General features: G+C 45.3%; 1 protein-coding gene across 4 annotated transcripts in view; it reads right to left on the reverse strand.

Moving 5' to 3' along the window:
• Positions 1-397: 397 nt before the first annotated feature.
• Positions 398-22,137, reverse strand: part of CERS5 (ceramide synthase 5) — a 245,043-nt gene continuing 223,303 nt past the window's right edge. For all 4 annotated transcript variants that reach the window (XM_033939155.1, XM_033939150.1, XM_033939151.1 and 1 more), the window contains one exon: positions 398-2,862. In XM_033939155.1, coding sequence (XP_033795046.1) covers positions 2,713-2,862 — 150 coding nt within the window. In that variant the 3' untranslated portion in view covers positions 398-2,712. The remainder of the gene's footprint in view (positions 2,863-22,137) is intronic.

Genomic DNA, 22,137 nt, shown 5'->3' on the forward strand with positions numbered 1-22,137 from the left:
TCCTTTTTCATATTTTCCACTCCCTCTTCGGTGTCTACTCTGTTACAAATCTTGGTATCATCTGCAAAAAGGCACACTTTTCCTTCTAACCCTTCAGCAATGTCACTTACATACATATTGAACAGGATTGGCCCCAGTACCGAACCCTGAGGGACTCAACTAGTCACCTTTCCTTCCTTCGAGCGACTTCCATTAACCACCACCCTCTGGCGTCTGTCCGACAGCCAGTTTCTGACCCAGTTCACCACTTTGGGTCCTAACTTCAGCCCTTCAAGTTTGTTCAACAGCCTCCTATGAGGAACTGTATCAAAGGCTTTGCTGAAATCCAAGTAAATTACATCTAGCATATGTCCTCGATCCAGCTGAAGGAAAAAACATTTACAAGTGACAACCAATAGAAAATTGTTCAAAAATGTTTTAATTAGAGATGGAAGTAAACAATATAAAATGAGTCAGAACCAAAGGCAGTGTTGCAGTTCTGATCATGATTACAGCACATGGGAGTACACAAGTTCCTGCACTTGGTACCTCAACATGACAGTAAGTGCAGGTAACTCTAAAATTGATGGGTTTTCTATTGTGTGGTCTCCTGGGTGTGGATTTAAACCTATCCCACAGCAAGACTGATCCCTAAAGAAATGTGTCATGCATATCTGCTAGACTGACTTCCTTGTTGTATATAACAACATCTGGCAGCTGCTGGCTTACAGGTTCAAATAACTTATTCATCAATGTCCAGCAACAGCATATTTAAATAAAGCAAGAAATCTGTATTTTCTAGACACTTAAAACATTTTTTTAAGAAAAGAAAAGGCTATTCTAGCATTCTGAAATAACACATTTCAGGAGGTAGCAAACACTGGAGAGGGATGGAGAGAGTAATTTGCAGAAGCCCTGCTAACAGTAGCATACAAACTGCATGCTGTGATACCCAGTTCCTTTTCCTAAATTATGGAAACTTTTGGTACCTTGAAATGAGATTATTCAACCCCCTCTTCTACGAAACTGTGCTAGCGGTTTTTAGCGCAGAATGGCCTGCGCTGCTCCTGACGCCTATTGGTAATATAACTTGAAACTTGAAACTATGAGCATCAGGAGCAGCACGGGTCATTCAGTGCGGCTCTTTGCGCTAAAAACCGCTAGCGCGGTTTCGTAGAAGAGGGGGGTAAGTCAGTTTGGTACAGAATTTATAATAGATTCCCCTTGTGGCCAGCCTCTGGAAACAAGGGCCACAAATGCCATGGGATCTTCAGCTACTAAATCTGTCCACCTTCTACCCTCTTACAGCCCCACATGCAGTCAAATTAAAGTAATTTCCAGAAACATATAAGTTATTTCTCAAAGATAATGCCTTAGGAAGAACCTCAGAATTCACACAAGTAGTTTTCCACCTACAGGTCTGCATTTTTAAAATTTCAATTTAATTTTTAGTAGTTTGCTTTTTTCAGTGTTTATTTACAATAACAAATATAGAAAAACTGAAAAATCTTCACAAATTTTTCTCCATAAGGAATAACCCAAAATTTGCAGTTTTTCAGTAGCCTCACATGATTAACTTTGAAAAAGTAATTTTTCCCCCATCACTTTTCATTCCTTTCCAACATAGAAATAATTTTCTCAGCATTCTGGAATATGTTCAAAATACTTTTAAAAAGTCTAGTAAGGAAGGATTTTGACATGATTATGTCTGTTACTGTTTAAAAGGTGCTCCAAGTTTTGTACAGGGAATCACAAAGATTAAAAAACTTTTCTGTTTCACGCCGTAACAGGGCAACATGCATGAAGCCCTTACTGGGGGCCTATTGATACACACAAGCTTGAAAGTAGCTAGATTAGGTTGATCCTCTCATCTCCAGCAAGGCTACTGGTTATAAAGCCACAAGAATTACTGTGGCATCACCTAGACAGTTAACAGATATTGGTGACATGGGTCCAAAGGAGAAGGACCACCACACTTGTTTACTCCCAGCTGAAGGGATAGACTGAATAATAACCAAATATAGAGTACAGTGATTTAGGGTTAAGAAATTGGGAAGATAACTGAATGGAGTGCTAAGATATTACTTTGCTCCTTTACAGAGCATAGTCACCAGAATCAGTAAACATAAGCGTGAGCAACTGTCAGGCTGTAATACACCATGGTGCTTTCCAAATGGGATGTAAAGCACTAATACTATTAAACAGGCCTAGATAGACTAGCAGAAGAAAACCAATACATAAAAAAGCTGCAGGAGTACTACAGATGTGAGAATGTGAGGAGCCATGTGGAACACAAAGTCATGCTTGTGGGGAAAGTACCATGCCCAGTACAATCTTCTGTACCAGAATATTCCAAACCAGGTTTGGGAACAGGTCTCCTTGCCACAAGCAGCACATGCCTAGAACTAGGCCAGTGTTACTCTCCAGGGCTTTAACGGATCTTCTAACACCAGTTCAACACACGTGAAGAAAACACTTCTACAATGAATGATATTCACAGGTCACAGTATAACCACCACATAGCTGATTTGGAACAGGTAAAAGTTTGTATCTGCTTGTTCTTCCCCCACTGGTCATCGGTTTAATGCTTCTGGCATCATACAAGCATTTTTCAACTCTTCTTTCTGTTTTAGGTTAGGATTACCTTTCCATTTTGATACCAGGTGCTGGGATGTCACTCTTCCCGAAGTTCCTCTGTATTTAAAGAAATACATATGTCCAGAAAGCCCTGTCTTATTCCTCTGCCCACTGCCCACTGGGTAAGTGACCATTAATCCGATTTGCCCCATTGATGGATGTGTTATGTGCTCTTTTGGTGCCATTTGAAGTTGTCTCATCCTCTTCAGAGCTGCTCTCTATATCACTGCGGACATCCTTTAAAACCTAAAGGAATTCCAATCAAAGCAGAGAAAAAGGATTAGTACAATTTTTTTTGTGATTAGCAGCCATTCACTTCAAGTGCATAAGGCTGCAACCCTAAGCACTCACACTTTCTCCTTTTCCCCAATCTTCTTTGGTGTAATCTGCAAATTAGTGTAGTGTAAACTTCCAACTCCATTTGTCCCAGTCCTGTTCCTCTAGGAACCAGTAAGCACAAAAGGTTACCATGTGTGCTAACCCCATTGTAATAGAGTTTATCACTGCCTCTGTCTCATGTTATTCAACTTAATTACTAACTAGTTCATCACTTTAAGACACAACCTCATAATGCATAGTTTTAGTCCCAGAGGCCTTACTGAGATTAAAAAACCACAGAGTGTTAGTCAAATTTACTTTGGTTGAATTTCTTCATAAAGGCAGTTAATAAATCCCAATAAATAAAATCTGTTTCATAAAGTTTCACACAATTCATACCTTTTTGCAGCCCACTGAATTTAGCTTATTCTGTAATCAACTAATGTGTAATTACTATCTGATTTTCTCTCCTCCCATCTTGGTGGAGAGGTTCAAGATTAGCCCTTTTAGTTTAGTTTATTAAAATCTAATATACCACCTGCAGTCAATTCAAGGCAGTTTATAATGGATATTAAAATAAAGAGATTAAATACTTAATTCAGGTAAGCTCTTTTCCAGTAGATAGGTAAGACATTCTAGACAGTATGGTTATTTCTCTTTAGTTGCAGGGTTGCAGAAGGAATCCACTCTGGATTTTTCACACTTGCCTGTATAGTACTTCACTGCTCAGTTTAGCGCCCTCTACAGATAGTATTTAAGCATCGAGGAGCAAATGAATATACATGAAGTACAGGCACCTGTAGCAACAGGCTAAACCAATTGTTCTGCTCAAAAAATCAATCAACAGTAAAGAGAAATGCCAGCACCGGCTTCTGAGAAGCTAAGAAACACTCCCCAATAAATGGAACATACAGTATATCCAAATTTTTTCCAGCCCACAAGGGATGACAAATATCCAAGAAACAGCTTGAAAAGGGATAAACAGCTCGAAAACTGCAAGCAAGTGCAGTAAATACTGGGTGGGAGTCTAGAATGCCTCACCTATCTACTGGTAAAGAGCTTACCAGGGTAAGTACAGAATCTCTTTTTCCAGTGCAATAGGTAAGACATTCTAGACCAGTGGTCTCAAACTCGCGACCCGGGGGCCACATGCGGGACGCCAGGTACTATTTTGAGGCCCTCGGTATGTTTATCATAATCACAAAAGTAAAATAAAACAGTTTCTTGATCATATGTCTCTTTAGCTATAAATTACAATATTATTATTAAGACTTAACCAAAAGGAAAAATTTATAAACTATAAAGAGTTTTATCTCATGCAAAATTGTCATTTCTTTAATAAGACATTAACTGTTTTTTTTCTGAGGCCCTCCAAGTACCTACAAATCCAAAATGTGGCCTTGCAAAGGGTTTGAGTTTGAGACCACTGTTCTAGACAGAAGGACTTACAAAAGCAGTCATTGTCCCCTCCCCCCTAAACCCCCCCCCAAAAAAAAAACTAGGGTGGGCTTGCTGCGCTGACCTGTAAGACAGAGGACCCAAAGGCGGAGTCCTGTCTTGCCGCCACGTCTGCTCTGTAGAACTTGGTAAGCGTGCGAAGAGAAAACCACGTTGCCAGCCTGCAAATCTCCACAAAATGCACAGCTCTAGCTGTGACCCAAAGAGACCATACATCTGGCAGAATATGCCTTGACTGAAACAGGAGACAGAGTCCCCGCAAGAAAGTGAGCTGACGAAAAGGCCCTATGGAACCATCTTGAAACAAGGCCTTTGAAGTGGGAGTGTCCCACTGAACGGAATAATTCAGCACAAACAAATGGACAGAGAGATGAAACACATTGGTGGCCTTCAAATAACGCAGAAGAACTGCTATACATCCAGTTTCTTCAACAGGCGATCCTGTGATTGGGAACCTGTCAGCTGAAAATCCGGCAAACACACATCTGGACTGACTAAGAAAATTGAAATCATGTTCGGCCAGCAGGAAGGAACCATCCAAAGGAAAACTCCCTTCTCCGAAATATGGAGGAAAGGGCCCCTGCAAGACCAGGCCCTCAGTATCGACACTAGATGTGCCCCTGTAATGGTGACCATAAAAAAGGTCTTGAGCGTCAAGTCCAAGAGGATAGCATATCAAAATGGCTCCAAAGATGCCTTAGCAAGGCTAGACAATATCTGGTAAAGGACTCAGAAAGGGAAAAGGTGCTTAACTGGTGATCGACACGAAGAACTCCCTGCAAGAGTCTAGCAACTGCAGGCTTAGATGTTAAGGGAGACCGACGCTTCCAGGATCTGAAGCAGGAGAATCCGTCCACATGTCTCGAAGAGAAACTACAATAAGGTCTGCATCCAAACAAGCCTAAAGCAAGGCAAAAATGAACAAGATCGTAGCTGAATAAGGGTCCACCTGGACCTGTGTGCACAATAAGTGTGGAAGGCTTTCCACGCCTATAGTGTAAGCAGACACTGTAGACAATTGTGTAGACTTCTGTCAAGTATCAACAGCCAGGGCAGAATATTTTGTTGCTCTAAAACTGCACGCTCAAGAGCCAAGCCAAAAGAGCAAAGCAACCCAGATCCTCTATGGGTACTGGGTCCTGGGTGAGGAAGTCTGGAGAGAGGCTCAGCCGAAGGTTGTGACCACTGTGCAGGCACAGCAAATCTGCACACCAAGGACTGTGAGGCCAATCTGGAGCCACCAGAATGACATGGCCTGGAATAGCTGTGATCCTCTGAAGGACTCGGCCAAGGAGGAAAATACATACAGGAGAAACTCCAGAGACCACGGCTGTACCAGAGAGTTAAGCCCCTTGCTTCCGGGCTCGGATCTTCGACTGAAGAAGTGATCCGCTTATTTGCTTCTCACCTAATGTTGAAGCGGAGTCTTCCACACTATCACATGAGGACAGAACTCACTCGCTTGGATCCAGAGGCTGTCTGCTGGAACATCGTCTACTCCTGCCACCTGTGTTGCCGCCAGCTCTAGAGCATGCCACTCCATCCAATGAAAAAAGAAGACTGACCTGCTGAGACAGAGGAGCGTTCTTGGTTCCTCCTGGACGAATGCCAGAAGCTACTGTTGTAATACTATTGGAGAAGACCTGGAGCTCTTGGTCCACCAGAGTCTTCTGTAATCTTGACAGAGCTAGCCAAATGGCTTTGAGTTCCAGCTGGTCAAATGAGCAGTTACTGAGATGGTGTCCAACACCCGTGAACATGACAAGTCCAATGAGCTCCCTAGCCCCAAAGGCTGGCATCTGTCCTCACCGCAATTCAGGAGGCGAAGACTAGTGGAACACTTCAGCGGAGCGATTGCATGAGAAGCCACTAGGCCATGCTTGTTCGGCTTCCAGAGTCCAAGGTAGTCGTGTCTGCATGGCATCCCTGTGCAGAACCTGGCGAGAGAGCAAAGCATGTTGTAGACGCCTGCACACCCTTACCCAAGGAATCACCTACAATGGGGAAACAATTGATTCCACAATCTGAAAACAATCCCACGCCAAAGGAGCCAACAGCTCCAGAAGGGAAGAAAGCTGAGCCCACAGTTTCTGTCAGCGGTTACTGGCAGGGAGACATGGCCTGCTGCTGATTTGAAAGCAACTCCCAGGTATCTGAGTGAGTGCGTGGGTGTCAGATAGTGCTTTTTTTTTTTTTTTCCATGTTTTGACTGACAATACAACTCAGGTCTTCCAGCACCTGGAGCACCCATTCCAACGTGCGGCATCCCTCGGCCAGTGAGAGAGCCCTGATCAGCCAACCCTCTAAATAAGGGTGCACCTGGAAACCCATTTGCCGCAGGTAAGCTGCCACCACTACCATCACCTTAGTAAAGGTTTGGGGTGCTGAAGCCAGTCCAAAGGGCAGGGCTGAGAACTGATCATGCTGTCTCAACTTGAACCCGCAAAATTTAGTGGGGATCAGATGGGGATGTGCAACCACATCTCTGTAAGATCCAGAGAGGCAAGAGACTGTCCTGGAGTCACTGCTACAATGACTGAATGCACAGCCTCCATTCAAAATCATGAAATCTTGAGAGCTATTGCTGAAGATCTAGAAGAGGCCTCCACTCTGTAGAGCCTTTCCTTGGCACATGAAAGTATATGGAGTATCTGCCTGACCCGAGAGGTCAGGAGATACTGGGTCCATAGTATGAAACTCTAGCAAACGCTGAACAGTTTTTGGGATACTGAGCACTTTGTCCGGGTGATCTGAGCAGAGCCCACTAACCAATCTGCCAGAAGTCGAGCAAAGTCCAGTTTGGAACCTGACCAAATACATTCCAAGACCCACCGGTTGAGCATAGTACGCATTCAGACAAGCAGAAATGTTTTGAGATGGCCCCCAATCCACAGAGGGGCATTCATGAACCTAGCGTCATTGTGCCTGTGTATCAGGAGGCACAGCACTGAAGTTGGGAAGCTAGGACGTCTGTAGCCACTATACCAGCATTGGTAGCCCTGAGAAAACACCTATGTGTCACTTGCACACAGTTGGAAGCGCTGGGCACCAAAAAATCAGAATGACCAGAACCCCAGGAGGGCCAGGTCTACTATCAGACTGAGTTGTAGGATGACGGTCCAGTCGAGAATCCATGAAGTCATGCAAAACTCTGCCAAACAATCATAGCTCCTGAAAAGGCAACCCAGCCAAAGGAGCCTTGAAAGTGAAATCAGCATCTCACTGCAGGCAGAGATGGATTACTCTGACACCTGAGTCAAATTCGCATAAACAGGGTATGCAGAGCATCTGGCAGATAAACAGTGCCTGCCAAAACAAAAGAAGGAACCACTGCCACACTGTCAGAGCATGCTTTTGAGCGTGACATGCGTGAGCAACACAAAACGTCGCCAAAGCAGCTTTAATGCCTAAAGCATCTGCTTCACTCACCTTGGGGGGAAAGGTACATTTTTCTACCTGCACTACCAAAAATCCACCCTGGGCTGAACCAAAGCTGCTGGCACTTCCTGGCTATAAAATCCTTGACATAGCCATAAAATCCCATCTCTAGCAAAAGTCAGACCACTCTCAAGAGAATTAAACTGCTCTAAGACCAGAATGCACATATCAGGGTACCAGGAGACAGTAGCAAGTATACACCACAAAGCCAGGAGGAAGAAATGGCCAGAGCCGGCTGAGAGAACAAAGAGACCTAAACTAAACTAAACCTTAAGTTTATATACCGCATCCTCTCCATAATTATAGAGCTTGGCACGGTTTACAAGAGCTTAATATAGAAGGAATAACATAATGGGTTTGGAAGTTGAGTACAGGGGGAAGGAGAGCATTACATTTTTGTGAAAAGCCTAGTTTTCAGGTGCTTACGGAATAGTTGGAAGGAGCTCTGATTCAGTAGTGGGGCAGTAAGATTATTCCAAAGCCCTGTGATTCTGAATAGAGAATGACACGGTGGCGGTTACCCGCGGCTAGCCGCGTTTAGCCGCGGGTAACCCACCAGAACGGGGAATGAAAAATAACAGTCGCTGCGGGGACGGGGACAAGGCCATTCACCGCCCATGGAGCGGTGAATGGTCTTGTCTCTGCAGTGAGGCATTTAGGATCGCGCGGTCCCCGCAGCCTCCGCCCGCCCGTAGCGTTTAGCCAGCTCCCTCCCTCTACCTCACCTTACATTCTAAGTTTGCCGGCTTCCATTTTCCTGAGCCGCACGCATTCAAAAAGCCTTGCACGCGCGGCTGCGCGAGTCCATCAAGCTTCTCCTCTGACGCAACCGGAAACAGGAAGTTGCAGGAGAGGAGAAGCTTGATGGACTCGCGCAGCTTCGCGTGCGCGTCTTTTTAAACGCGTGCGTCTTGGGGAAAAAGGAAGCCGGCAAACTCAGAATGTAAGGTGAGGTGGAGAGAGGGAGCTGGCTAAACGCTGTGATCGGGTAGATGGAGGCTGCTAGACCGTGAGATCGCGTTTGTTCCCGGCTCATACTAGGAAGGAGGGAAAGGAAAAAAAATTCTGGGCCAAGGGGATGAAGAAGAAAAGAAAGAAACCCACAGCAGGAAAGAAAGGGGAAGACAGGCAGGTGAGCCAGATGCTGGAAGCAGGGGGGGGGGGAGAAAGAGGGAAAGAAGCTAGATGGGGTTGAAAAGAAGAGACACACTGGTATGGTAGAGGAAGATAGGGGAAATCTGGACACTGGACAGAGGAAGGTAACAGAAAGAGGGGAAATTATGTGCATGGGGCATAGGGACAGAGACATAAAGGGGACATGCCATGGGGATGGTATATGGACACAGGGGGGGCAATGGCAGATACACAGGAGAGATATTAGAAATGGGGAAAATAGGAACACAGAAGCGAGATAGTTTGTGGAATGGGACAGGGACAGAGCTCGCAGGCTCCAGCGGCTTGCACAAATTACATTGTAACGTGCCACGAAAATAAGAGGGAGGGAGGTAGATAGATAGGCCACGCGAGAGGAGCTGAAGGGTGGTAGAAAGGAACAGATGGTAAAGGAGGGAGGGAAGGGTGGTGGTGGAAAAGAATAGAACAGACATTGAAAGAGGGTAGAGAAGAACAGACAGACCCTGAAGGGAAATGTGGAAGACAGAGTGGGGAGAAGATGTTGGAAGGGAAGAAGACAGATGCCAGACTATGGGGGAGCGGAGGGAAGAAAATGGGTGCTAGACCAATTGGGGGAGGGTGAAGGGAGAGGCACAGTAACAGCAAATGGAAGACGCAGAGAGAAGACACACAGTGGATGGAAGGAATTGAATGAGAAGATGTGGAAAGCAGAAACCAGATAACAAAGGTAGAAAAAAAATTATATTTATTTATTTATTTTTTGCTTTAGGATAAAGTAGTATATTAGTTGTGTTGATAAAAATTTATAAACAAAGCCCTGCCAGCTGAACATCTCTTTCTCTAGTTCAGCAGCAGGAACTTTGATTTATAAGAAAGGAATAAGCTAAATATTACAGTACTAAGGCTTATAAGGATGCTGCGGGGACGGTGACGGGGCGGTGAATGGGATGGCAGTGGCGGGGCGGTGAAAGGGATGACGGTGATGGGGCGGTGAAGGGAATAGCGGTGACGGAGCGGTGCAGAGGATGGTGGGCCGGGGACGGGGACAGATTTTTTCCCCGTGTCATTCTCTAATTCTGAAGAAGAGAGATTTCCCCAATTTTCCTGCATAGAGGATACCTTTTAGTAAGGGGAAGGATAGTTTAAGTTTTTGGGTGGGCCTGGTGGTGTCAGGACTCAAGGAGTTCCAAGATAGTGTGATTAGGGGAGGGAAGATGCTGTGTAGGATCTTAAAAGCTAGGCAGGCGCATTTAAAATGAACCCTGGAAATTACTGGGAGCCAGTGTAGTTTGGACAGAAGTGGGGAAACATGATCAAATTTGTGTTTTGTGAAGATCAACTTGGCCGCAGTGTTCTGAATTAGTTGAAGTCTTTGAAGACTTTTTTTAGTTAGACTTAGATAGATAGAATTACAATAGTCTAATCTGGAGAGGATGATGGATTGAACAAGGACGGCAAAATGTTGTTGGTGGAAGCAGGATCTCACTTTCCTCAGCATGTGGAGGCTAAAAAAGCATGCTTTTACCAAGGAGTTGAGGTGGTCGTTGAAGGAAAGAGAAGAGTCGATAATAATGCCTAGAACTTTGCTTGAGAACTCAAGCTGAAGTGTGGCGCCAGAGGGCAGTGCGAAGAGGGTAGGCAGCTGTTCTAATTTTGGGCCGAGCCAGAGTAGTTTCGTTTTGGACTCATTCAGTTTCATTTGAACTGAGAGGGACCATGATTGGAGTTTCGTTATGCAAGCTCAGAGAGGTTGGTAAGGTTCGAGTCTGTCTTGAGAAGGGCAAGGATGTCATCAGCATATGTACATTGTTTCAAGGGAAGATGGATGGAAGAGTTTCAGGGAAGACATGCAGATGTTGAAGAGAATAGGGGATATGGGTGATCCCTGCAGGACTCTGCAAGTCTTTTTTCTAAGGAGCGGATGTGGTGCCATTTGTGTTGACAGTGTAGGAGCGGGAACGTAAGAAGTTCGAGAACCACTCTAAAACTGGAGTCGATACCTATCTCGGAAAGTTGATAAATTAGAATATCGTGGTGGACGACAACAAAAGCTGCAGAGAGATCAAATTGTAATAGGACAGCAAACTTATTACGAGAGTGTAATTGTTGCACCTTTGAAATTAATGAGACCAGTAGGGATTCAGTGCTGAAGTTGGGTCTAAAGCCATATTGGTAAGGTAAGAGAATGGAGAATCTCTCTAGGTAAGATGAGAGCTGGTGGAAATGATGGCCTCTAGCATTTTAGTCAGGAGAGGGATATTTGCTTTGGGACAGTAGTTAGAAGGTGAGGAAGGGTCAAGATCAGCTTTTTTCAGTAATGGGGACAAGGCAATGTCATTTCAATTTTCTTAGTCCAAGTTATCCAGAGATGTAAATCCACTATGAATAGCTCATAAACTTAAGAACTATAAGTGTTTCTGATTAACAACAGGGCAGGAGGGGAGCATGAGCCAGTGAGGTTAATTCCCTTTCTAGTGTGCTTGTGAAACATACAACACATGGGGATCTGAGGCTTAGCCCCTTAGAAAGTAACCAAAAAGGAATTAAGTTTATGAGCTATTCATTGTGGATTTACACCTCTGGATAACTTGGACTAAGAAAATTGAAATGACATTTGAGAAGGGTATTTTTTGAAATGAATATATGTTCTTTCTCATCCTATATATAATTTTGGTGACAAGGCAATATGTCCCATTTCTGCGGAGAATAGGCCCAATAGTAAAGCAGAATTTATAAGTCTGGAGAGGGATGAGATGGCCTGCGCGGGAATATTCTCGTACAGGTAGGAAGGGAATGGATCCAGGGCACATTTGCAGGATTTCAGTTTGAGACAGAGTTTAGAGATCTGGGGTTCAGATAAGAGTTCAAAAGCAGTCCAGGATCTGTCTGCTGGGATAGGGTTAGAGTCGTTGAGGGCCAGAGAATTGTAAGAGACTGCTGGAGGGAAGGAGCTCCTTATGGTAGTGATCTTTTCGTTGAAGAATTTTGCTAGGTCGTCTGCTGATGGGGAGGAGGGGGGAATGGTGGAATCGTTTTTAGAAGTTAAGGTGCGCCAGATGTTAAACAGTGTACTACTCTGGTTGTTGGATCTGGAAATTTTATCACCATAGAAGTTCTTCCTTGCTGAGTTATAGAACTTGATATTGTCCCTCCAGGATTGTCCATCTGAAGGGGATTTGGATTTTTTCCATTTACACTCCTGTGCTCGACATTTCTGCTTCAGTTCTCTGTGGTACGGAAGATACCAAGGGGCCTTTTGGGAGTATTAGATAGATTTAGTAGATAAAGGGGCAAGAGCACAATAGGTAGTCTCGGAGAGGTTTACCCAGTTGCGCCAGTTGGATTCTGGGTCAACAGGCTTAGGACAAGAGGGAAGTTGGTTGAAAAATTGGGTCCAGAACAGTTCGCTCGCAATTTTTTTGCGGAAGGTAAGAGGATTTGTGGCACGGGGTGGAGAACCACGGTGGGACATGAAAATGGGTAGGCAGAAAGAACCTAAAAAGTGATCGGACCAAGGGACATGTTCCCAACGAGCATCTTCAGCAGAGGTTTTGTGCTTGGTCAGGTCGAGGAAGCTGATGATGTCTAGTGTGTGCCCCTTTTCGTGGGTTGGGGAGGACACAGGAGGGGGAAACCTAGAGAAGTGAGGAAGTTGTTGAATTCGGTTGCATCCTTGTTGGTGTTATCATCTAGGTGGAGATTAATATCGCCAATGATCAGTAGTCTCTGAAATTTTAGGAAGGCGCTTGTTATGGTCTCAAGGACGAGTTCGGAGGATTTATTCCAGGGAGACCTCCCGTAAAAGTCTGGCAAAAGCCACAAATTCAAATAGGCACAGGCTCGTGAGAGCATTTCCATGCTCCCCAAACCCCAGAGGGACCCACAGATCCAGCACACAGTCCCTGATTTCCCATCCTGGGAAACGTTGCACCTATAAATAAGGGGTCAACAAGCAAATCATCTGCAATCGGATCACCCAGATAGGGTCAGGCAGCGCAAGTATCATGGCCAGGTGAGTCTAGGATGTGTCCAAAGGAGTAACGCCCCTGAGAGACACTGTGTAGGCAGATTGGGACTATGCAGGGGGAAAACACAGTGGTACGAAATCCAGAGTGTAAAAATTTCAAAAAATGGTGAAAAGGTGTCTATATCCTGGGGCATATATCACAAATGAGGTGAACTAAACTTTTTGAGGCTGCGTAGGGTCCACAGCCTGGTAGAAGGAATTACCAGCCGTGCTGAGCCCCAAAAACCATGAAAACTACCCTGCTGGGCTAGCTGAGCATTTAGTCACCTGCTTCAGCAGGGAAGAGGCTAAGTTGGATGCTGCACCCTCCCCCCCAAATTAACAGAAGGTGAATACCTCAGGGACCGCCCTGAGCTCTGGAGAAAACTATGCAGGTTGACCAAAAGGTACCCACAAAGGGATCGGCCTGTATGTGAATTCTCAAGGGCAGAGCGTCAAAATCGCTCCAAGCACTAAATTACCTGAAAAAGGGATGAAATTACATCAAATTAAAATATAATGGGACGAACAGAACACACACAACTGCAGAAGGAACTGTAGAGGGCGCTAAACTGATCAGTGAAGTACTATACTGTAGAGGCAAGAGTGAAAAATCCAGAGTGGATTCCTTCTATAACCATGCGACTAAAGGGAAATAACCTTACTGTCGAGAACAGTGTTCTTCAACCTTTTATACACCAATGGACTGGCGGAAATAAAATAATTATTTTGTGGACCGGCATCGGTCCGCGAACTGGTGGTTGAAGAACACTGGGCCAGACCCCCCACCCATCTCCACCCAATCTCCGCCCCCATAAAGCACAGTTACTTACCGTAACAGGTGTTATCCAGGGACAGCAAGCAGCTATTCTCACATTTGGCGACGTCATCCAAGGAGCCCGGATATGAACAGCTTCGCAAGCAGACTTGCTTGTAGAACTTTAGAAAGTTCATGACTGCCGCACCGTGCATTTGCGAGTGCCTTCCCGCCCAGTGCAGGGTGCGTGTCTCCTCAATTCAGATAGCTAGCAGAGAAGCCAACCAGGGGAGGTGGGTGGGTTGTGAGAATAGCTACCTGCTATCCCTGGATAACACCTGTTACGGTAAGTAACTGTACTTTATCCCAGGACAAACAGGCAGCATATTTTCACATGTGGGTGACCTCCAAGCTAACCAAAATGGGATGGTGAGAATGTTGGCAACATAGGAGAATAAATTTTGTAAAACTGCCTGGCTGAAATGGCTATCCCGTCTGGAAAAAGTATCCAGACAATAATGAGAAGTGACGGTATGAACCGAGGACCAAGTGGCAGCTTTGCAGATTTCCTCAATAGGAGTAGATCTGAGGAAAGCTACTGATGCTGCCATAGCTCTGACTTTGTGGGCTGTGACTCGACTCTATAGATGCAGTCCAGCCTGAGCATTACCAGAAAGAAATGCAAGCAGCTAACCAGTTGGAGATGGTGCGCTTGGAAATTGGATGTCCCAACTTGTTTGGATCGAAGGAGACAAAAAGTTCAGGTGCAGATCTATATGGCGAGTGCATTGCACATAGAAAGCGAAAACATGCTTATAGTCCAGAGTATGAAGAGCTGATTCTTCAGGGTGAGAATGAGGCTTTGGAAAGAACACTGGAATGGATTGATTGAGATGAAATTCTGCAACCACTTTAGGTAAGAATTTAGGATGAGTACGGAGGGCCACCTTGTCATGATGGAATACTGTAAAAGGAGGGTCTGCAACTAAAGCTTGTAGCTCGCTGACCCTGCAAGCAGACGTGAGAGCAATGAGAAAAACCACTTCCCAAGTGAGATATTTAAGATGAGCCGAATCAGTTGGTTCGAAAGGAGGCTTCAATCAATTGAGCAAGAACAACACTGAGATCCCAAACCACTGGAGGCAATTTGAGAGGTAGTTTGACACTGAAAAGTCCTTTCATAAATCTGGAAACCACTGGATGAGCAGAAAGGGGTTTCCCTTCAATAGGCTGATGGAAAGCAGCAATTGCACCGAGATGGACTCGAATGGATGTGGATTTGAGGCCGGATTGAGATAAATGCGACAGGTAATCCAAAACTGAATACAAGGAAGTAGTTGAGGCTTCTTGTGATGAATGGTGCACCAAGCAGAAAATCTAGTCCATTTCTGATTGTAGCATTGTCTAGTGGTAGTCTTCCTAGAAGCCTCTAAAATGTCCTGTACAGATTGAGAAAACTGTAGAGTGGCAGTTAAGTTGAGAGGTACCAAGCTGTCAGGTGTAGAGACTGCAGGTTGGGATGGAGTAGAGACCCCTGACTCTGCGTAAGCAGAGAACGAAAAACTGGTAGAAGCAGTGGCTCCCTGATGCCGAGTTGAAGTAGAAGGGAGTACCAAGGTTGTCTGGGCCACCGAGGAACTATCAGAATCATGGTGGCATGTTCCTGTTTGAGTTTGACAAGTATCTTGAGAATGAGAGGAAATGGAGGGAATGCATAGAAAAACTGATTCGGCCATTCCAGTCGAAAAGCATCTGCCTCCAGTCGGTGAGGAGAGTATATCCTGGAGCAGACACTGAGGCAGTTTGTTGTTGTGGGGAGACATGAAGAGATCTATCTGAGGAGTCTCCCACTGAGAAAAAATTTGATGAAGAGGCGAGGAATTGAGTGTCCATTCATGAGGTTGCAGAAGACGACTCAATTTCTCCGTCAGACAGTTTTTCTCTCCTTGAATGTAGACTGCTTTGAGGAAGGTGTGGTGAAGGATTGCCCAATCCCACACCTGTTGAGCTTACTGGCAAACAGGATCCTGTTCCTACCTGCTTGTTGACACAGTATATGACGACTTGGTTGTCCGTCAGAATGAGGACTATCTGGTCATGAATAAGATGCTGAAAAGCTTTGAGAGCATTGAAAATCGCTCTGAGTTCCAACAGATTGATGTGACACTGACGATCTGTGCTGGACCAAAGGCCTTGAGTACAGAGACCATCGAGATGAGCCCCCCAAGCGTAAGTCAAAGAATCTGTCATGAGGACCTTCTGATGAGGGGGCCTTTGAAACAGTAAACCTCTGGAGAGATTGGAAGACTATCCACCAGTGGAAGAGACTGTCTCAACGAAGGAGTCACTCTGATGTGTTGAGAGAGTGGGTCGCAAGCATGCGCCCACTGAGATGCCAGGGTCCACTGAGGAATTCTGAGGTGAAGTGTGGCAAAAGGAGTCATGTGAACTGTAGAGGCCATGTGACCTAGGAGAACCATCATGTGTCTTGCTGAAATTGTAGTCAAGGAAGACACACTGTGGCAGAGATGAATGAGAACATCATGACGTTGTTGAGGAAGGAATGCCCTGAGTTGGACCTTGTCCAGAACAGCTCCAATGAACTGTAAAGTCTGAGAGGGCTGTAGCTGAGACTTGGGAAATTTAATTTCGAACCCCAAGCTTTGGAGGAACCACGTAGTCCGTTGGGTCGCTACAATAACCAGCTGAGATGTTGAATTCTTGATGAGCCAGTCGTCCAGGTACGGGAACACCTGGAGCCCAAGGTTTCGCAGAGCTGCTGCTACTACAACAACAACTAGGCACTTGGTGAACACTCTTGGAGATGAAGCCAGGCCGAAAGATAGCACTCTGTACTGAAAATGCAGATTCTCCACCTGAAATCTGAGGAACTGTCGAGAGGCTGGATGAATGGGAACGTGAGTGTAAGCCTCTTTGAGATCTACAGAACATAACTAATCGTTCTGATCTTGAAGGGGGTATAAAGATGCCAGAGACAGCATCTGAAATTTCTCTCCGACAAGAAATTTGTTGAGGGCTCTGAGGTCCAAAATAGGTCGCAGATCACCCGTCTTCTTCAGAATTAGGAAATAATGGGAGTAAAACCCCCTGCTCTGCTGTTCCAGAAGAACCTCTTCGATGGCATGGAGACGAAGCAGAGCTTGAGCCTCCTGAAGAAGATGGGCAGTCTGGAATGGATAGGAAGGATACTCTTTTGGAGGCAGATCTAGAGGAACCTTGATGAAATGAAAAGAGTATCCTTCCCTGATGATGGACAGCACCCAAAGGTCTGATGTAATGATCTCCCAGCAGTGGTAAAAATGATGGAGACGACCTCCAATGGGAAGGGGAGAGGACAGAGGCAGAACGATGGAAGTTATGCTCTGTATTAGATGGTCAAAAAGGCTGAGAGGCCTTTGGCGCAGCAGGAGTCTGAGGTTTCTGCCAGCTCTGTTGCTGTTGTGGTCGTTTCTTAGGAGGCGCTCTTGTATAAGGAGCTGCTCTCTGTGGGAAACGCCTCTGGTAATATGGAAGAGGTCTGAAGCCTTTAGAAGTAGAAGGCTTAGGTTTACGATGAGTGATGGAAGCAACCGATTTCTCATGTTCAGACAATCGTTTAGTAACTGCCTCAATGAAGTCATCAAACAATTCATTGCCTTGACAAAGAATGTTGGCCATACGATCTTGAAGATTAGGGTCCATGTTTATAGTGTGGAGCCAGGCAAGCCTGCGCATCGCCACTGAAAAGGCAGCGACCCTCGAGGAAAGCTCAAATGCATCATAGGAAGATTGAAGAAGATGCATGCAGAGTTGAGTGAGTGGTGATCGTCTGCTGAAACCCTGGAAGATGGTGTTGAGGAATATATTTGAAATATTCCGGCAGTGTGTCAACCAAATGCTTGAAATAAGAAATAAAACAAAATTGTATCAAAATTCTCTCATGGCAACTAGAGTTTTGAATTACAAACAGCGACCAAATTTGTCCATGGTCCTGCCCTCTCTTCCAGGAGGGACAGTGGCATAAACTTTGGCAGGATTGGTCTTTTTCAGATAAGACTCCACAAGAAGGGATTGATGGGATAACTGAGATTTCTTGAAGCCCTTGCAGTGGACCATCCTGTAACGAGACTCCAGTTTTCCTGGGACAGCAGGAATGGAATAAGGTGTCTCAAGATTTCTCCTGAAGGTTTGAGAAAGAAGTCTATTAATGGGTAATTTGAGAGACTCCGCAGGAGACGAGACATACCCATTTCTTCTAAATATTCCCGAGAGTATTTGGAAAGAGTCCAAAGTAATACCGAGGTCCTTACTCATTTGACGTAGGAAAGAATAAAAAGATATTTGCTCCAAGGAAGGTTGACCTCGAGAAGAAGAAGGTGACCTCGAGGTGCCTCGCAAGGCAGAGAACGAAGGTGAAGCTTCTCTGGAGTACTGATACCTGAATATGCAGGTATAGACGACTCACTGAGAGAATGGATAGAATCCCTCACAGGAGAAGAAGCAGAGGTATCTGGAGGTGGTGTCCTCGACTTCCGAGTTGGAGACCTTGAAGAGTCTTGAGGCCTGGAGAGACAAGGCTTGTCTCGAGAAGAGGATCTATGCCTCGATGAATGCCTCGACTGATGTGAAGAACCAGGCAGGTCTCGCTGAGAAAAAAGTCGAGGAGTCCTTGCCCTATGCCTCAGGAAGGGCGATACCTTATGAGGAGGGAGGGCTGGAGAGCGAGACACCAAAAGGGTTTGAATGTCTGGTGTCAAGGTATCTCGAGGCACTGACAAGGACTCAGCTCCTTGAGTAGCGTGTTTATGCTCCAGACGAGACACTCGCAAAGACTTGACTCCTTGCATAGAGTATGTAGAAGCCTCTCAAGGCACTCCCAAGGTCTCGTCTCCTTCTACAGAGTGAGGAGGATCAGCTCAAGGCACAGCCAAGGACGCGACTCCTTGTGATACTGCTAAGTGCTCCGGCTGGACTGCAGGAAGCAGAGTCGAGGTAGGAGTATGTTTGGCAAGCATATTACCAAATTAACGATCCAAGATGGTCTGGATCATAGCCTCCAAATGTGATACCGAGACTTGAGGATCTGGTACATTTGGTGTGGCTATAGTCTCTGAGGAAGAGTGACTCTTCAACTTGGAGACATGCTTCTTGGCTAGCTTGATATCTACTGCTGGTACCTGATCTGAGGGAGGCAGTGAGGCAAGCGTTCATCAGGAGAAGATGGCAGATTATGAGGACCCGCCGAACAAGGATGGATTGATTAAAGTTGAAGCCAAGGTCGAGGCAGAAGGCAGAACCCCTGTAAACTTGACTGAATTCGAGGTCGAGATCAGGGCAAGTGGATCCATACCTCCAAAGAATTTTACCACCTGAACTTGACGTTTGCGGGCACGAGGTTGAAGAGTAGCGCAGCAGGCACATGACTCCGGACGATGGTCAGGTCCCAAACACTGAATACACCACCGATGTGGGTCAGTGAGGGAGATCGCGCGCTGGCAATGGCTACACTTCTTGAAACCTGTGACTGGCCGGGACAACCGGAAAAACAGCTGCAGCTAGGTCGGAGCCCACCCGCTGAGGCTGCGAGGCAGGCCCTGCCGTAACCAAAAGAAAAAAGTCTTTTTTTTTTTTTTTAACGTGCAAGAAAAACATAGCGACCCTGAAATGAAATAAAACACAAGCCGTGGTGAGAGAAGGCACAAAGCAGAACTGAGTCTAGCACAGAGCATCGAAATTGGACTTCTCGGCTCTGTGGAAATTTGAGAACTGAGGAGATGCACGCCCTGCACTGGGTGGGAAGGCATTCGCGCATGCGAAGCTGTCCACATCCGGGCTCCGTGGATGGCGTCACCCATATGTGAGAATAGGCTGCCTATTTGTCCTGGGATAATAGTACTAACTGTAACATCATTTTTTCCATTCATTTTTCATATATACACACACAATATAATCTTATTAACAACACATAATGATTAACCACAAAATTAAACTACACAAAACACACAGTATGCTTCTCAACACTCATTCCTACCAGAACACAGATAACCCCTAAGCAAATACGGGACCAAAAACTAAAAGTACTAATATATACAAACAAACCCTAAGATGCAAAACTCTGCATGCAGTACAACTCCAGAGAAAAAGAAACAAATGCATTTCTTCCTGAACAGTGCAAAATACAGACAGCAGATGTAAATTCTCAAAATTGACACAATTCAATCACTAAATTCGAAAATAAAATAATTCCCCCTACCTTTGTCTCTCTCCCTCCATGCTATGCCTTACCTTCTGGCCTTCTCCCACCTGGCCGTTTTATGCCGCCCCCAGTGTTATCTTCGGGCCAGCTCCCTCTTCCTCACTGACGCAATGCACAAAGCTCCTCATGCGTCCCGCACCTCATCTGGAAGCCTTCCCTCTGACGTTGCGATGTCAGAGAGAAGGCTTCTGGTTCAGACACATTGTTTACTATGTCAGTGAGGAAGAGGGAGCCGGCCCCCAGATAATGGTGCATCGATTGCACTGCAGACTGGCGGTTGAAGAACACTGTTCTGGGCTCAATGTACGTGCCAGCCCTGTGGACTAGCAGGAAATTTCTGTGGACCACTTCCGGTCCACAGACCGGTGGTTGAAGAACACTGGTCTAGAATGTCTCACATATTGCACTGGAAAAATCAGTTAAAGGAGTAAAGGTAGGACAGAAGAATGGACGGCACACATGGGACACGAGTCAACAGCTACAATGTTTCCATAAAGCTGTCAGTGCTGCTTCTCAACAATCCACTAAAGGTGGTTTTTGTTTCATTAGCTTTTGCTTAGTTGTATTTTTGACCCTTATATTTTCGTTTCCAGCAGGGTCAGATTTGGTTGTTAATTGAGCTACTGTGAATAAAATCCTACAGGCCACCTTCCTAAATGTTACTCCTATTTTATAACCCCATTCCCACTCTGCTCAACCATTGCAGCAATAGTCCTCGACTCGGGTCCAGTCTACTGCTTTTTCTAGAGCCCAGGATATATATACTCTGAATCTGACCAGTGGAAGTCACTACAGTATTATGGCTAAGAATTTCTCTACTCTGGAATTGCAAAAACTGCTTCCACAAAATCTTTGGCCTCAGTTGCTCTGAGGAATGGATGCCTTAGCCCGGGAATCACCACTGAGCAACTAATAATAATAATAATAACTTTATTTTTGTATACCGCATTACCATGGAAGTTCTATGCGGTTAACAGATGAAGAGACTGTACATTTACAGTGAAGTTACTTTTTTTTTTTTTTTTTTGGCATAGCTACATTTACATTTTCAGCGACGCTACATTTACGGTGAAGTTATTTTTTAGCTAGGTTACAATTGCAGAGAAGTTACATTTGCTGTAAGTTACATATATATAGCGGAGTTCATACAGTAGTGTTACATACGGCGGTGATACATACTGCGGTGTTCGATAAGGCAGAGCAGAGGCATTTAGTATGGAAGGTAATGAAGAAGGGGTGATTAGTTGGATAGGGTGATCCATTTTGTTTAACCATTTGGTGGCTGACAAGATTGGAGGAGTCGAGAGTCTGAGGTAAGTCAAGGTCCGAGGAGGAGGCAAGGAAGAGGGGGGGAGAAGTTAGAGGAATTTATCAAAAAGGTAGGTTTTGATTGACTTCCTGAACATTTGGTAGGGGGGGGGGGGGATTGGAAATGAGTGCAGTGAGGCATTTGTTCCATTTGCCCGCTTGGAATGCTAGGGATCTGTCGAGGAATTTCTTGTAGAGGCAGCCTTTCAGGGAAGGAAAGGAAAACAGGTAGGTGTTTCGTGTACGAGAGGGGCCTGCAATTTCAAGGTGCTCGGATAGGTAGATTGGAGAAGAGCCTGCTAGGGTTTTGAAGCAGAGGCAAGCGAATTTGAAGATGATCCTTGCCTCCACCAGCAGCCAGTGGAGTTTAGTGTAATAGGGGCTAACGTGATCATATTTTTTGAGGCCGAAGATGAGGCGGACGGCAGCATTTTGAACTATTCTTAAACGTTTGATGGTGTTTTTATAGGATTCCAGGTATATGATGTTACAATAGTCCAGTATACTTAAGATTAGTGATTGGACCAGAAGATGGAAGGAGAGGTGGTCGAAGTGGCGTTTAATGGTGCAAAGTTTCCAGAGGGAGCAGAAACATTTTTTGACCTGGGCACTGGTATGATCTTCGAAGGTCAAGCATCTGTCTAGGAGGACTCCAAGGATTTTTATGGTGGGGTTGATAGGATAGTAGGCCGTTCAATTTCAGGGAAGTGTTTGTAGGTTTATGGTTAGGACTTGCCAGGAAAATTTTGGTTTTTTCGGTGTTCAATTTTAATTTGAATTGTGAAGTCCATAGTTCTAACTTGGTGAGGACGGAGGAGGTGAGTTGTTCCGTCTGTTGTGTGAGTG

The sequence above is a fragment of the Geotrypetes seraphini genome, chromosome 3, assembly GCF_902459505.1.
Source record: "Geotrypetes seraphini chromosome 3, aGeoSer1.1, whole genome shotgun sequence".
Classification (NCBI taxonomy): domain Eukaryota; kingdom Metazoa; phylum Chordata; class Amphibia; order Gymnophiona; family Dermophiidae; genus Geotrypetes; species Geotrypetes seraphini.